Below are 16,562 nucleotides of genomic sequence, written 5' to 3' on the forward strand. Positions count from 1 at the left end.
ATAAATGTAAATCATTCTTGCAAGGTTTAATTCCCAAACTCAGAAAAAATGGAATGCAAATTGTTGTAGCAATAATCCAGCAGGTTAAAAAATAAACAATGGGGTTGTTGTGTACAGTTTTAAGCATTCCATGTCATTCAGATGAAGTAGTTTCTTTACATCACCTAAACAGTCTAGAATGGCTTCATTCAGTGGGTGGTAGGCTAAGCAGGCAATCAGGTACCTCAGACGCACAAAAAGGCACTTTATCTAGTTTGATAGCTTGGAGAATTTGGCAAATCCCCAAAATGCCCAGAGCTAAGGGAGGGGTTAAAGAATCCTCTTTCCTTTCTCTTTTTCTTTCTCTAAGAAACCAAGAAGGGAGAATGTACATAAGCAAGATTGTATCTATCAGAGAAGCTTTAGTAAACGTCAATAGAATCTGCAAATGTAAAGGGAGTGTAGCATCGTTCAGTGCCCTGTACTGAATTTACCCAGATTACACTGAACTGTTACATTTGCATTATACTGTAATATATCTTTGGGATTTTATGAATAAAGTAAATTTTGTCGAAAAGAGAAAATCCATTAATAAAAAGAACATGCACCTACAGCTTGAAATCAGCAAAATTTCACTTTGAGCGTAGTTAATGTTTATATGAAGGATGAATGTTCCCCAGGACACCAGAGGAACTCAGAAATACAAACAAAACTGCTGGAAACAGCAGCTCAGGCAGCATTTGTGGAGAGAGAAATTGTGTGGATGAAAGCATGGTCTGCAAGGTGGATGAGCTGACTGGCCATGGCACTATGGTACAGGAAGCTGTTCAAGTGAGGGGAGCAAAAAGGAATGTAGTGGTAGTACGGGAAAGTATAATGAGGGGGATTGACACAGTTCTCTACAGCAAAGAGCAAAAGTCTAGATAGCTATGTTGTAAGCCTGGTGCTAGGGTTCAGGACATCTGCTCAGGGCTGGAGAGGAACTTGCAGTGGAAAGGGGAAGATTCAGTTGTTGTGGTCCATGTAGGCACCAATGACATAGTTAGAACTAGGAAAGAGGTTCTACAAAGACAGTATGAGGAGCTAGATATCAAATTAAGAAGCAGAACCTCAAAGATAATAATCTCTGGATTATTACCTGAGCCATGTGCAAATTGGCATAGGACAAATCAGATTAGAGAGAAGAATATGTGGCTCAAAGACTGGTGTGGGAGAAGCAGGTTCCAGTTTGTGGGGCACTAGCACCAGTATTGGGGAAAGTGGGGGCTGTACCGTTGGGATGGTTTACACCTGAATCATGCTGGGACAAGTTTCCTTGCAAATCACATAACTAGGGAAGTAGAGAGGGCTTTAAACTAAACATGAGGGATGAGGGATCAAGCTTGGGTAGAGGTAGCAATTCAAGGTGTAGAGTCAAGACAGGAGAGCAAAATAGCAATATGAGAAACGAGGGTCAGAGAATGGCAGGAAGGGACAGAGAGAAAAAAGCCTGAGAATACAGCAACAGTCAAGATCAGATGTTACAAAGGTGACAAAAAGACAAAACTGAAGGCTCTCTATCTGAATGTGTGTAGCATTCATAACAAGGTAAATGAATTGATGGCCCATACTGAAGTAAATAAATATGATCTGATAGCAATTACAGAGACGAGGCTGCAGGACAACAAAGATTGGGTCCTGAATATTGAGGGGTCCATAACATTCAAGAAGAATAGGAAGCTCGGTGAAAGTGGAGGGGTAGCACTGTTAGTCAAAGAAAGCATTGGTGCAATAATTAGAGATGACCTTGGTTCAGGAGATCAGTATATAGAATCAGTTTGGTTGGAGATGAGGAATAGTAGGGGGGAAACATCATTAGTGCGAGTGGTCTACAGGCCCCCTAACAGTATCTGCAGTGTAGGACAAGGTATTCAAGAGAAGACATTGTATGTTTGTGATAAAGGGATGGCAGTGATCATGGTTAATTTTAATCTACATATAAACTTGAAAAAATAAGATTGGCAGCAGTAGCCTGCATGAGGAGTTCTTAGAATGCTTTCGAGATGGTTTCTTAGAGCAGCACCTTCTAAAACCAACCAGAGAGCAGGTTCTGCTTCTTAATATTAGACTTGGCATTGTGTAATGTGACAGGATTAATTAATGACCTCAGAGTAAAGGTACCACTCAGTAGCAATGACCACAAAATGATTGAATTTTACATCCAGTTTGAAAGGGAGAACAGTGGGTCTAAGACTAGTATCTTAAACTTAAATAAGTGCAACTATGTGGGGACGAAAGCTGAGCTAGTGAAGTGAACTGGGAAACTAAGCTAGAGGATAGATTAATACAGAAGCAGTGGCAGACATTTAAGGGGCTGTTTCAGATTATTCAGCATAAGCATATTCCTAATATAAAGAAAAATTTTAAAGGTATGGCCCACCATCCATGGTTAATTAAAGAAGTTAAGGAAAGCAACAAACTTAAGGAAAAAGCATACAATTTCACAAAGATGAGTAGCATGGCAGCTGATTGGTCAGAATATAAAGAATGGCAGAGAATGACCAAAAGGTTAAACAGGAGGAAGAAATTAGAGTTTGAGAGGAAGCTAGCTGGAAATGTAAAAACAGATAGCAAGAGTTTCTACAGGTATTTAAAAAAGGAAAAGAATAAGTGAGTGTTAGTCCTCAGAGAGTGACAGTGGGGAGTTCACAGTAGATAATAAGGAAATGGCAGAAGGAATGAACAAATATTTTGCTTCTCTGTTCACTATAGAGGATACAAAACACATTCCAGTAATAGCTGCAAATCAGGAGGTGAAAGGGAGAGAGAAATTGGTGAAATTGAAATCACTAGGGAAATGGCACTGAGCAGATTGATGGAGCTGTGGGCTGACAAGTCTCCAGGTCCTGATGGACTACATCCTAGGGTCTTAAAAGAGGTGGCTAATGAGGTAGTCAATGCACTGGTGCTAAATTCACTAGACCCTGGAAAGGTTCCATCAGACTGGAACAGTAGCAAATATGACCCCTCTACTCAAGAAAGAAGGGAGGCAGAAAACAGGAAACTATAGGCCAGTTAACTTGACGTCTGTCATGGGGAAGTTATTAGAATCGATCATTAAGGAGGTTATAGCTGGGCACTTAGAAGAGCTCGAGGCAATAGGGAAGAGTCAGCATGGTTTAGTGAAAGGAAAATCATGTTTAACCAATTTATTGGAGTTTTTTGAAGGAGTAACATGCACAGCAGATAAAGGGGAGACTGTAGACGTGCTGTACTTGGATTTCCAGAAGGCATTTGATAAGGTGCCACATCAAAATTTATTACACAAAATAAAAGTGCATGGTGTAGGGGGTAACATATTAGCATGTATAGAAGATTGTCTGGCTGGCAGAAAGCAGAGAGTATGCATAAATGGGTCTTTTTCTGATTGGCAGGGTGTGACGAGTGGAGTCCCACAGGGTGTGTGCTGGGGCCTCAACTTTTTACAATTTACATCAATGACTTAGATGAGGGGAGCGAAGACATGGTAGCTAAATTTGCAGATGACACAAAGATAAGTAGGAAAGTATGTTGTGAAGAGGTTATGAGGAGGTTGCAGATGGACATAGACCGAGTGGGCAAGGATCTGACAAATGAAGTTTAATGTGGGGAAAGTGTGAAGTTCTTCACTTTGGCAGGAAGATCAAAAGAGCATAACACTATTTAAATGGAGAATGGCTGCATAATTCTGAGGTGCAGAAGGATCTAGATGTTTGAGCACAGGACACAAAAAGTTAGCACGCAAGTACAGCAAGTAAAGCAAGTAATTAAGAAGGCTGAAACAAAAACAGAAAATGCTGGAAAAACTCAGCAGGTCTCGCATCATGAAGGTGGGGTGGAATAGGTGAAGCTGGGTGGAAGGTCAGCAACTATCGCCTGGACTATAACCTGCTCCATGTAAACAGTATAAATTTTATCACATTTCCACTTCTCTTCAGCTCTGTAGAAGGGTCACATGGACTCAAAACATTAACTGTTTCTCCACAGATGATGCTAGACCTGCTGAGTTTTTCCAGCATTTTCTATTTTAGCTTCAGATTTCCAGCATCCACAGCATTTTTCTTTTAATGAAGCCAGCTAATGGAATGCTATCCTTTATTACAGGGCATTAGTGAGACCGACCTCGAATACTGTGTGCAGTTTTGGTCTCCTTATTGAAGGAAGGATGTAAATGCATTGGAGGCGGTTCAGAGGAGGTTTACTAGATTGATACCTGGAATGAGTGGGTTGTCTTATGAGGAAAGGTTGGACAGACTTGGCTTGTTTCCACTGGAGTTTAGAAGAGTGAGGGGTAACTTGATTGAAGTATACAAGATCCTGAACGGCCTTGACAAGGTGGACGTGGAAAGGATGTTTCTTCTTGTGGGTGAGTCCAGAGCTAGGGGGCACGGTTTTAAAATTAGGGGTCACCCTTTTAGGGCAGAGACGAGGAGAAATGTTTTTCTCTCAGAGGGTTGTGCAACTTTGGAATTCTCTGTCTCAGGTGGTGGTGGAGGTGGGGCCATTGAATGTTTTTAAGGCAGAGGTAAATAGATTCTTGTTAGCCAATGGCATCAAAGGTTATCAGGGGTAGATGGAAGGATGGAAATCGAAACACAAGATGATCAGCCATGATCTTATTGAATGGCGGAGCAGGCTCAAGGGGCCGAATGGTCCTATTTCTATTTCTGTTCCTATTTCTTATGTTCTCAGCAGAGTTAACGTGTAAGGTCGCAATGGTCTTTCAGAGTTCTGATGGAAGGTCATCTTGTTCTGAAGCATGGAACTGGACTTCCATCTTAGAGGCAGGTAGAGGGAGTCAGGAAAGCTCCTGGCTTGGCTTGTCTGCCTTGGGAGAGAATGCCTGAAAAGTCAGGACTTTTGTTCCAAATGGGCAGGTGCTAAGTGGATTTTGCCCCACTGTCCTTGGATACAGTGCGGAGGCTGCCACAGGAGCTGTCAGGCACCAAGGTGGGTTGGTTAAAAAACCAACCTCGGTGCTCTAGGGCTTCCCCCACCACCATTCCCCAACAACACCCACCCACCCCATCACCACCCCCCAACCCCAGTTATAATAAAATCATTAGAATAAAAAAAGCCCTCGAGCCCTCATCCTCCTCACCCCCCCCCACACACTTCCAATGCACTCTCCGTGCCAACTCACACCCCTCCGCCCACACCCAATGATCCCTCATATGCTCCATGCAATCTATAGCACTTCAATGCCCATTCACTCAATATGTACTTTTACAGAACCCAAACTAACAATGTCATTAAAACAGTAATTCATAACTTTCTTTCGAAAAGCTCCTTTTGCTACAGTCCTACAAACATGTCAGTCAACCAGATCTTTAAAGTATGAATAGCGGAAACTACAATCACTTGACACTTTATCTTATATAAATAAACATCAAACAATTCAGAAATAGATCGAAGACAGAAATCTGTCAATCGAGCAATGTTTTCCCTTGGGTGCAGCTGTTTCAGACTACTGGATGTCTAGGCTCTCAGCCAAGAATGCATAATGAGACTTGGGCTTTCTGTCTTAAATCTATTTCTCAACTGATCAACATTGCTTTATGCAAGATAGAGCTGTCAAATGCTTGTAGCTTCTGCTATTGAAACTTTAAAGGTCTGGTTGATTGACACTTTCATAGGACTGTACTAAAAGGAGTTTTTCATAGAAAGTAATGAATGAATTTTTTCACTCATGGCATTGGTTCTGTAGAGTGTATACTAGGTAAATGTAGTGCCATAGGTTGGCATAAGTGGCCGTTGGGGTGGGTGGAAGGGCATAGGTTGGCACTGGGGGGCTTGGGCAAGATCTTTTGAACTAACCTTTCAAAAATTTCCCTCATCCAGACTATGGTTCACGACACCTCTTGAGGAGCCATGAACCATGACAGATTGAAAAGCTGGCCAGATTTCACTGAAATTGCAAAGGGCTAGGAGATGCCTACCCCTACATTGAAGCCAGCCAGGTCAGGTATGCAGAGTGCAGGCTCGCAACCTGTGCCAACAAGTATCCTTTTCCTGGCAGCCCAATTTTTGTCAGCACAGGGTTAGGACCAGGAATTCAGGAATAGGGCCCCAGGCTGCCATTTTTAAAGGTCCACAGAGTCTTCCCAACTCTATAAAAATCCAGCCTGTTAACTCTGTTTCCCTCTCCATAGATGCTGCCACAGATTTACAAAGTTATGTTGTTCATGGCCTGCTGAGTACTTCCAGCACTTTTTGTTTTCATTTCAGATCTCCAGCATCCGCAGTATTTTACTTTTTCTACCAGGAGAACTGTAAACCACATGATCTTTTGCTTCCACCTTGAGCAGGTAGACAAGGCCTCAGTTTAATGTCTCAGCTAAAATCTCCAACAATGTCAGCCCTCCATCAGTACAGCACTGAAGAATCATGCTAGGTTATGGGCCCCAGTGTCTGAGGTGACCCCAGCACCTTGTGACTCAGAGGCAAGAGCTGTCAGTGGTGACTGAGGTGCTGCCTCAAGAGGAATCAGTACGTTGAGGAAAGGAGAGTGAAAAATAAAAATTGACGAGACAAAAAGTCTCACTGGTGCTTTCACACCAGAGGCCAAGTGACACACCAGCGTTTAACTTATACCGCCCCCCTCTCTAAAGCTAACAGATCATAAAGCAACAATGTGTGGATGTAACTTACACACATGAATAAGCACCCAAAGAAAATGAACAGACTGACTGGACTAAGCTTGACTGAGAACTTATAGCAGCTCAACATGCATGCCTGTCGGGGCAGTGAAAGACATTTCACCACAACAACAAAGAACATACAAGGTGAAAGATACTTAAACATTGATACACTCAAAAAGAATCTTTTATCTCAAATTCAAACAAATCCAAAGAAAGAAGAAACTTAAAGATGTTTTGCTGCAATGCACACCCACCCCCCTCACCCCCACACTAAAGATGGGGAAGATCCAGAAATTTCCAATATACTTGTTACCTTACTCCAAATTCATTAAAAGATGGATAGTCCTAATACAAAAACAAAAGGCACTAAAAAGATGGAAGAGAATTTGAACCAGGGAAGAGAAAAATGAATTGAAAATTATGAAAATCTGACAAACAAAATGCTGGAAATACACAATAAGTCAGTCAGCATCTGAAAGGGAAATGCCATTTAACATTTTGGGTGTAGAGTAAGAGGATGATATACCTTAACAGATGATAGAAAAATGCTAGATATCCCATTCAGCCATGATGCTGCTTGGTCCCCATAATCCCCACTGGCCAGGGTGAAGGATCTACATGCAGAAGGTTAGAGCTCTCTTTCCCTTCTTCAGATGTTGAGAGCTGTCTCTAGCATTTTTTTGTTTCTATTACATATTGGGAAGCGAGTTACAAGAAAGTAAATTGAATGAAGTGATTATGAGAGATCTTCCACCAACTTAGAAATGTTACTCAAGTAGAGACTATTTCACAACGTCTGACCTTAAGATTTACAAAGTTATGTTGTTCATGGCCCATCATTTTAAAACTAATAAGAAAAAGGTGGGGAAAGAAACAATCCTTCATGATTACGTAGTGTCAATCCCTGTTAGACTGTGGAGCTGCTCGAACATACTGGGCCACTCTTGCATCCGCAGTTTTTTTGTTTTTAACACTCTTGATATGGTATGTCTTGTAGAAAGAATGAGGTATCGTCCAAACTCTACTGGTCAGACATTGGCTCCCTGCTGGTCTACTGGTGATCGTGTGCATTCAATTCTGGCTGGTCATGGTAGATAGAGCAAGCTTCAAATTCCAGTTGCTTCAGTATAATTTCTGATAAATTAATTTTCCTATTTTCTTGCCTGTCTATTTCTGAAGGGGGGGGAATGCTTTGAGTTTCTGTTGGATTTAATAAGGAATTTCTCATATAATCCTCAGTGAGGAATATCCATTTGATCCCTGCTTGTTCATTGAAAGCAGGAAAGGCTACTTCAAACTATGTTCACCTCACTGAGATGGTGTTGTTCACAGTCAAACTAATGGAGACTATATCACTGCCTTTAACCATAGCAGGTGCTTTAAAAACTGAACTCTCCAAGTTCACTGAGTGCCCAGTTATTGACAGCAAGATTTGTCCTAATCAATTAAATTCAAACTGTCCACTACTATTATTGCCACAGCAACCAAATTTATAGTGAATGGAACTAAGACCAACAATTAAAGTCTTTTCTGTACTTCCTACAAGTAAAAAATTCTGCAATTTTTTTTTTTGGATTCATTCATGGGACATGGGCATTGCTGGCCAGTGTTTATTACCCATTCCTAGTTGTCCCCTTGTTCAGAGGGCATTTAAGAGATAACCACATTCTTGTGGGTCAGGAGTCACATGTAGGCTAGACCAGGTAAGGAGGACAGATTTCCTTCCCTTAGGCACATTAGTGAACCAGTTGGATTTTTAAAATAATCAACAATGGGTTCATAGTCATCATTAGTTCCAGATTTTTTTTTATTGAATTCAAATTCCTCCATCTGCTGCAGTGGGATTTGAACCCAGGTCCCCAGAGCATTACCCTGGGTCTCTGGATTACTAGTCCAGCGACAATACCGCTGCGCCATCGCCTCCCCCAAATGACTGAGAAATTGTGTTTCCAAAGCAAGTGTATATTCCATACACATCAAAACTCATAGTTGATTTTGTTTATTTTTGTGTGAAGATTGACCTCTTAATTAACCATGTATTTTAAATTGCAATAACTGTTCATCAGTCTCTGATGCTTTTCAATTCCCCTTTGGAAATAACCACTTTGATTCTGAAATTGTACCTTCAGTTCCTTATTGAGCAAATTTACAGTGACAATATTGTAACGTTTAATCTGATTGGTCAGAAGTTTCAGTGAACTGTTGCAAAAACCACACTGTCTGCAAATATGTTGGTAAATGTGCAAAAATGAGTTACTCAAAACACCTTTTTTTAAAAAAACAGTTTGCAGCAAGCACCACAGAATTAAAGCGGGGTCAAAGAATCAGGAACTCTAGCACTGGCTCTTCGGTTGCAACAGCTCAACTTTAACAGTTTCCCTTTGTTTTTGCGCACTGTTTCCTGCTTCTGTGATGTTTCCTTCTACAAGTGATCATCTCAACAAGAGGGTGAGTTAACAGCCTACGCTCCCAGGCCTCAACTTCTCTCTGTGAATGTGCAGTACTGGCTTTTTGTAAGCTCTATGGATTTTCCCTTCCTCCCTGTTTGGGGAAGGGAGGAAGGAAGTACTTAAATTCTGGTTTGATCTGTCCTTTTGATGGCAAGGGCATCACGAGAGGTCACATGCTTGCCAGAGCAAAAACACCCAGCAAACCAACCAATGTATGGCATTAGTCCTGCAACCTTCAACCATTGTGTACATGACCTCCCAGATCTCTCTGTTCCTGCATCCCCTTTAAAACTGTATCACTCACTTTATACTACCCTCTTCATTCCTCCCAACTCTCTGCCTTAAACTGCCTCTGCCATTTGTTCACCCATTTCAGCTATCAGCCTTTGTCCTCCTGAAGTCTATTCTTTCCTCATTGCTTACTGTACTCAAAATTCTAGATTAATACATATCAAAAAATACAATGGTACTCATACTGACTGCTGAGGAATACCACTGTACACTTCCCTTGAGTCTGAAAACAATTGTTCACTACTATAATAACTGTTCACTACTACCTGTTTTCTGTCCCTTAACCAATTTTATATTGACTCTGCCACTGCCTCTTTCAACCCATGGGTTCACTTTTGCAAACCAGTCTATTACGTAATACTTTGTCAAACACCATTTGAAAGTCCATATGCACATCAACTGCATTACCCTCATTAACCCTTTTTGTTAGTTCAAAGAACTCAATCAAGTTACTCAAACATGATTGGACTTCACTAAATCTGTGCTGACTTTCATTTATTAACCACAGTTTATCACACGCCAATTTATTTTGTCCTGGATTATTATTGCTTAAAGGTACACTGGGGTTTATTCTCCTTCCCTTTTTAAACAGTGGTGTAACATCTACAATTTGTACTTTGGCGAGTTACTACAGGTCTACCAGCACCTGTGGAACCATATGTTTAACCAGCAGTAATTATCTTTGGAAGAGGAGGGGCAAAGACTATATGTGCTTCTCGAATAGGACAATTGAGATTTTAAATATATTTTTTTCCACAAGTTAACTTTGCTCACAAGATAGGGTGAAGGACTTGGGTGCAGGAGTGGGCCATTCAGCCCCTTGAGCCGGGTTTGGTGTTCAATTAGATTTTCCTATTTCCCATCTACATGCTGACCCTCCGCAGCATCATTCAAAAACAGTTAGTTTTCACATGGTCATTGACAACACTCAACTCTGCCTCAGTGCCACACTCTGGACTCCTCCACAGTTGCTAAATTAACAAACTGCTCATCTAATATCTAATACTTCAACTAAACACTGGGAAGACTGAAGCCATTGTCTTCGGTCCTCACTACAAATTCCACTCCCTAGCCACCGACTCTATCCTTCTCTGTGGCAACTATGAGGATACCAAATTAGTTGCAACCTCAGTGTCATATTTCATTTGAAATGAGCTTCCGACCACATATGCACACCATCACTAAGGTCTATTTCCACCTCTGTAACATCACCTGACTCCGCACATTCCTCAGCTCACCTGCTGCTGAAACTCTCATCTGCGCCCTCATTACCTCTGGACTCGACTATTCCGATGCAGTCCTGGCTGGCCTCCCAAATTCTACCCTCCATAAATTTGAGGTCAGCCAGAGCTCTGCTGCCCATGTCCTTATGCGTGCGAAATTTTCTTGTCCCATCACCCTGTGCTGCTGACCTAAATTGGTTGCCTGTCATGCAATATCTCAATTTTATCATTCTCATCCTTGTTGTTAAATCCTTCTGTGGCCTCACCCCTTCCAATGTCTGTATTCTCCTCCAAAAACACAACCCTCCAAGATAACTGTACTCATCTAATCCTGGCCTTGTGAGCATCCTCGAAATTAATTGCTCCACTATTAATGACTGTGCTTTCAGCAGCCTTCTAGGCTCTGGAATTCCCTTCCCTTCTCTGTTACTTGACAACTCTTTCTCCCTTTAAGACGGTCCTTATAACCTACCTATTTGACCAAGCTTTTGGCTATCTGCCCTAATATCTTATGTGGTTTGAGTCCAATTTTGCTTCAGAATGCTCCTGTAAAACACCGTGAGATTTTATCACATTATATAAAAGCAAGTTGCTGTTTTTTATGGCTAATCTGTAACAATTCCATTGATTCACCTTTGTTCCACACCCCTTGCTACTTTCAGCCAACAAAGACTATCACCATCAGTCATGAAGTTTCTAAGTTCAAAGCTCACCAACTTAGTCACAATAAAAAATTCTCTTTCCAATGTTTTTTCTTTATAGAACCTTTTACAATCTCCAGACCTCCCAAAGCATGTCCCAGCCAATAACTTGCATTTTAAGTGTAATCACAATTGTAATGAAGGGTTTAAATGTTCACAAATAAGAATTTACATAAATGTTAAAAATTGACACATCGGGCTGGACTTTCGCCAAGTCAGAATGACCTGGGAGCCCTTTAAAACTGGTGAGTGGGTCCCAATTCCAGGATTCCCGTCCCCATTCCTGGCTGTCCAATTTTCAGAGTGCCTTTAAAGAGTTTGGGCTGGTTTGGGTCAAAAGCTCGCACCCAGCACTCCTGATCTGGCCAGCTCCATTGCAGAGATAGGCATCTTCTACTCCTCCGCAATTTTCATGAAATCAGGCCAGGTTCTTAAGGAGCCGTGGTTCACGACCCCTCAGGGGAGTCATAAACCCTAGTCTACATGAGGAACCTTTTAAAAGGCGAGTTCAAAAGGTCCTCATCACACCTGCCCATGCCAAGGTAAAGCCCCTCACCCACTTCCCATGGTCTCACATGCCACCTCCCCCCCCCCCCCCCCCCCCCCCCCCCCCACATACCAAGGTAAGGCACTCCATCCACCCCCATGGCCCATTCTTCCCCCATGCCAAGCTGTGGAACTTCCATGCCCCTTGACCCACTCACTATACACTGTGTAGAATCAATGAACTCTATAGTGACAGTGGGATGTGTGGAAAAAAAAGCTTTAAAAAGACATTCATTACTTTCCAGTGTGTTAAAAAAGGGTCATTTTGCAACAGCACCATAAAAATGTCAACCTTCCAGACCCTTTAAAGTTTCCATAATTGAAACTGCAAGCCCTTGAAACCATTTAACCCTGTCTAACTAAACATTGTGAAATTAACAGCAGAGATCAGAAAGTCTAAGATGTCAATCAAGCAATGTTTTCTCTGGGGCTCAGGTGTTTCAACAAGAGTGGTGGAATTCTGGGCTCTCAGCAAGCCTAGTGAGTGCAAAAGCTCCCATGAGACTATTCTGAAAAACAGCAGGGTAATTATCCCCAGTGCCCTGGCTAACATTTATCCCTCAACCATCATCACAAAAATCTTCTGTTCATTATCACATTGTTGTTTATGGGAGCTTGCTGTACACAAATTGCATACTGTGTTTCCTACATTACAACTGTGACTGCACTTCAAAGAATACCTCATTGGCTCTATGCACTTTGGGACATTCTGAGGTCATAAAGGTGCTATATAAGTTTCTTACATTTGTAAGTGTATCATTACACATAATGCAGCTGTTCACCTCAGGTAAAAACTCCTCTTAATCTTCACTGCTCCAAGGAGAACCGCCCCAGCTTCTCTAGTCAATCATTGTAACCAAAGTCTCTTAACCCCTGGTATCACTCTGGTAAATTTCCAGTGCACCCTCGTTAAGGTCTTGACACCCTTCAGATAAAGCAGTTCCCAGAATTGACCAAAACACTCCAGCTGGGGCCCAACTGTGTTTTATAAAGGGTTCAGCATAACGTCCCTGCTTTTCTATTCCATGGGTGGAATTTTGTCAGTAGCATGCCATTCCCAATGGCGGAATCAGAAGTGTGCACCACTTCTTCCTGTTTCCCGCGTGATTACAATTAAAGTTTAAAGTGCCGGCAGCGTGCACGGGAGACATGTGAGATTCTGCAGCAGGAGGCGCTTTTTACTGGTCAAACCCAGCATCAGCTGACAATGCTGCAGCTACAAGAGGGCTATAAATGAGTCACCTGGTTAAACAGAGAGGCTCTGTATCACAACCAGAACTTTCCTGCTCAAATCCATTTCCATAAGAATTATCGAGAGCACAAAGGTGGCATGGGTGGTTTTTTTCCCCCAAATTTAAGATTTCACTTGTTGATAATTCACATTACATTGATTTCACTTTACTCATGTGCACATCATTATTTGTCGAGACTAGCTTAGTCAGAGAACTAAATGTACTGGCATGCCTCACGGGTGGCATGCACTGATAATTACAAGAGAATTAGGGGCATTTCCTTTATTTTGGAAGAGACAATGTGTTTTTTTCTTCACTCTTCATTGAACTTTCATGTTAGAGTCCAGTGTTGTACTCGCCACTCTGTGGGACATGGCTGAGCTTAAAGTCTCAGCTGGCCCTCCCTTCTATACACTGTAAAGGACATTGTCCAAGATCACTCTCAGTGAGAATAATTGAAGGTTACGGTGAACTCAAAGCCCTGTAAGGACTTTGCAAGACAACACCGAGATGAACCCCCACGTGGACAGTACTGACACCGCCCTTCAGGCGCTTCATTTTCTTACCCTGATTGACGGTCTCCACCAAACCCCAGATGCCAGGCCCGTCCCACTTCACTCTTCCAGGCCCTCAATCCTGCCCTCCCTTGCATCCCTCTTCCATGCCCTTACCAAACTCTGCATCCCCCTCACCACTCACTCACCCTTGTCGGTCCTGAGCGTCCACGCAATTTGTTATTCTCCTGCTCCTCTCCCTTGTGCCATAAAGCGCAACAAGGAAAACTACTGCCTCAGGCACAACTGCACAAAGTCGACTGGTGCCCACCACCTTTAAACAAACGTGAGGCAGGTGCGACAAAATTCTCATGCGCCGCTGCTTTTGCCTCTTAGGTGGGACTTTATTTTTTAAAGTTTTACGCCAAATGAATATTCATGGTATGGAAAGTACAAACCTGCCAGAGGCTGGCACCACAAACATGCCACTGACTTTATCTCTGCATCTCAACCCACATCGCAAAATCTAAATTTCACATCCCACCTAACTTAAATCACCCCCACACCACATTCCCACTTTTTGCCAGCTCCAGAGGACTCCCCCCTTGCCTCCATTTATAAAGCCCAGATTCCCCTAATGTTAATCCTAACCTTCTCAATTTGTCCTGCCAACTTCCAACACTTGTGTACACACATTCCCAGGTTTCTGTTCCTACAACCATTTAAAATTACTTCATATTGCCTCTTGATCTTCCACAGAATTGCATCTCTTCAAACTCCTCTGCAACAAATTGCATCCACCCCACAACTGCTCATGTTATCAGTCTGAAGTCTGTTACCATCCTCTTCTCTATTTACTACATTCCTGAGTTTTGTGTCATCTCAGATGTGATGACCTGTGGCGCCAGGTGCAGGTCATTGATCTGCATCAACAGTCCCATGTCAAGGAATCTTCCCTTGGACAATACTCAGTGACTCTGAAGCCAGCTTTTAAAACCCATTACATAAACATCTTATTTCACAGAATGCAGAATCCAAAACGATTTGGAAATTTAAAAACGGAAAATGCTGGAAATTTGAAGTAAAACCAGAAAATGGTGGAAATGCGAAGGAAGGTGATCAGTTCCAAAGAGAGACTCCATGTGAGGCCTTATCATTATAACAGATATGGTTTTTGTTTGCCTTTTAATTTTTTTTTGGTGGGGGGGTGATGTATCTAAAATGAGAAACGATGCTTTATTACTAAAAATAGCAGTCGCCCGTTTAAAAAAAATGTCTGGACATCCATTTTAAAGTAACTTTTTTTCCTTTTTCAGATGTCAGCATTTTCTGGATTCCGTCCAAAAAATGTTGGAATTAAATACAAATAAAACGTCTCCACATTTATAAAATTAATTGCTGCACAAAGCTGATGAAATTTTTAGAAAGGAGTCATAAAAACACGGTGGTCCCAATACAAACATGCTTCCAAGCTATCTAGGTTAAATTGGTATACAGACAAATAACATGCCGTCTGACTGGTGAATATATATATACATACACACATATAGCCTGCTCCTTTTAATTCAGATTTCCTACTTCTAATTATTTGAAAATGTAAATTGTTGGTATTGAATGTCCTCTTTGCTGTGCTTTGGAAACAACTTTGGTTATTTCAAAAGTGGGTTTTTGGTTTGTCGTAGCCCAAGTATTCATCATGTTAAATATACAAGCAGGTATTCAAAATTTCCTTAACTTTCGTTGTGTAGATGATTGTGTATACACCTTGTGTATACACCTTCTGACATCTCAGTAGGCACATACAATGCATGAAGATCCATATATCACAATACACACACATACAGAGACAGCTTCCAACCTGCACAGACATATTCAGTATCCCGTCTCGGAGTTCCAGTCCCAAGCTTAGCTGGCGACATCGCCTTGCCTGCTGCCTCCCGCCTGTTGTCCGGTTGCTGGGCGGGTTTCTGCAGTCGGATGTGAACGGTAGAAACGTAACTCATATTTTCTCCTCTCTCTTTCTCAGTTTCACCATAGTTTTTCACTCGAACTCTCCACTGGTTTTAATGCACTCCCTCCCTCAGCCGGTGACCCATTTAAACATTCCCTCTCTTTACAGAAAACGTGATGGCATTAGGTCTATCCACTCGATGTATTTATAAACACTGGAACTGGCTGTTACTGACAACGCTGGCTCCGTTCCAGGAGAGTCAGTGCCATCGAGGACAGGCGGTGATGCAAATGAACAGCAAACAGTACAAAATACAAACACCAAGCTGATTAAATAGTTTCAGTTCACATCACAGAGCTCTCCCAATGTCAAAACCCTGTGTGACCTACAAAAAAAAAATCCCCTTCTAAGCTAAAGGCCAGCGGCTTAATACTGTGGTCCCAAAATATATTAAAAAAAAACAAGCTTCTTCCGTCTTTCCGTATATTAACAAGGCAGGCTGTGTTAAGACTATTCCCAATATCCTGTACAGCTACCTTGCCCCATCTCTCGTGAATCGGGTTCAGAATCACAGAACTGTTACGGCGCAGAAGGAGCCCATTCGGCCCACCATGTCTGCACAATCCAATGTTCGTGTAGGCTGCAGTCCATTCAGTACTCTGAGAACAATACTTGACATGTGTGGAAGATACACAGCCCACCAGCACCCACTGATTATTTTTTTCCTCTCAGAAATTCACAGAAGGGCATCCAGGTATACCAGCATCATTCAGACCACAAACAGTTAAAACCCAAGTATAAATTGTGAAGGGATAACGGCTACTCGAAAGCCTCAGCAGACTGACCAGCACGTGTGACAATTGGTTAATTGCGGCAGCACCTAGTGATTTTAAGGGAATGTCCCTAAATTCCCAGACTCAGACATTGAGGATGTTCCCTTTTTTCCAAGCCAATTGGCTAACACCAGGCAAGCTCAACATCAACATGATATATCTACAAGGCTGGTGCATTAATAATAATTAAAAAAGGCAGCCCA

General features: G+C 42.0%; 1 protein-coding gene across 2 annotated transcripts in view; it reads right to left on the reverse strand.

The window, feature by feature from the left end:
- Positions 1-15,806, reverse strand: part of LOC121269124 (myosin light chain kinase, smooth muscle-like) — an 82,511-nt gene extending 66,705 nt beyond the window's left edge. The window contains exon 1 of one of the 2 annotated variants that reach the window (XM_041173597.1): positions 15,434-15,805. In XM_041173597.1, coding sequence (XP_041029531.1) covers positions 15,434-15,578 — 145 coding nt within the window. In that variant the 5' untranslated portion in view covers positions 15,579-15,805. Of the gene's footprint in view, positions 1-15,433 lie in introns of both variants that reach the window. The other variant, XM_041173598.1, reaches the window with a different exon arrangement.
- Positions 15,807-16,562: the final 756 nt, after the last annotated feature.

This window comes from Carcharodon carcharias, chromosome 23 (genome assembly GCF_017639515.1).
Source record: "Carcharodon carcharias isolate sCarCar2 chromosome 23, sCarCar2.pri, whole genome shotgun sequence".
Classification (NCBI taxonomy): domain Eukaryota; kingdom Metazoa; phylum Chordata; class Chondrichthyes; order Lamniformes; family Lamnidae; genus Carcharodon; species Carcharodon carcharias.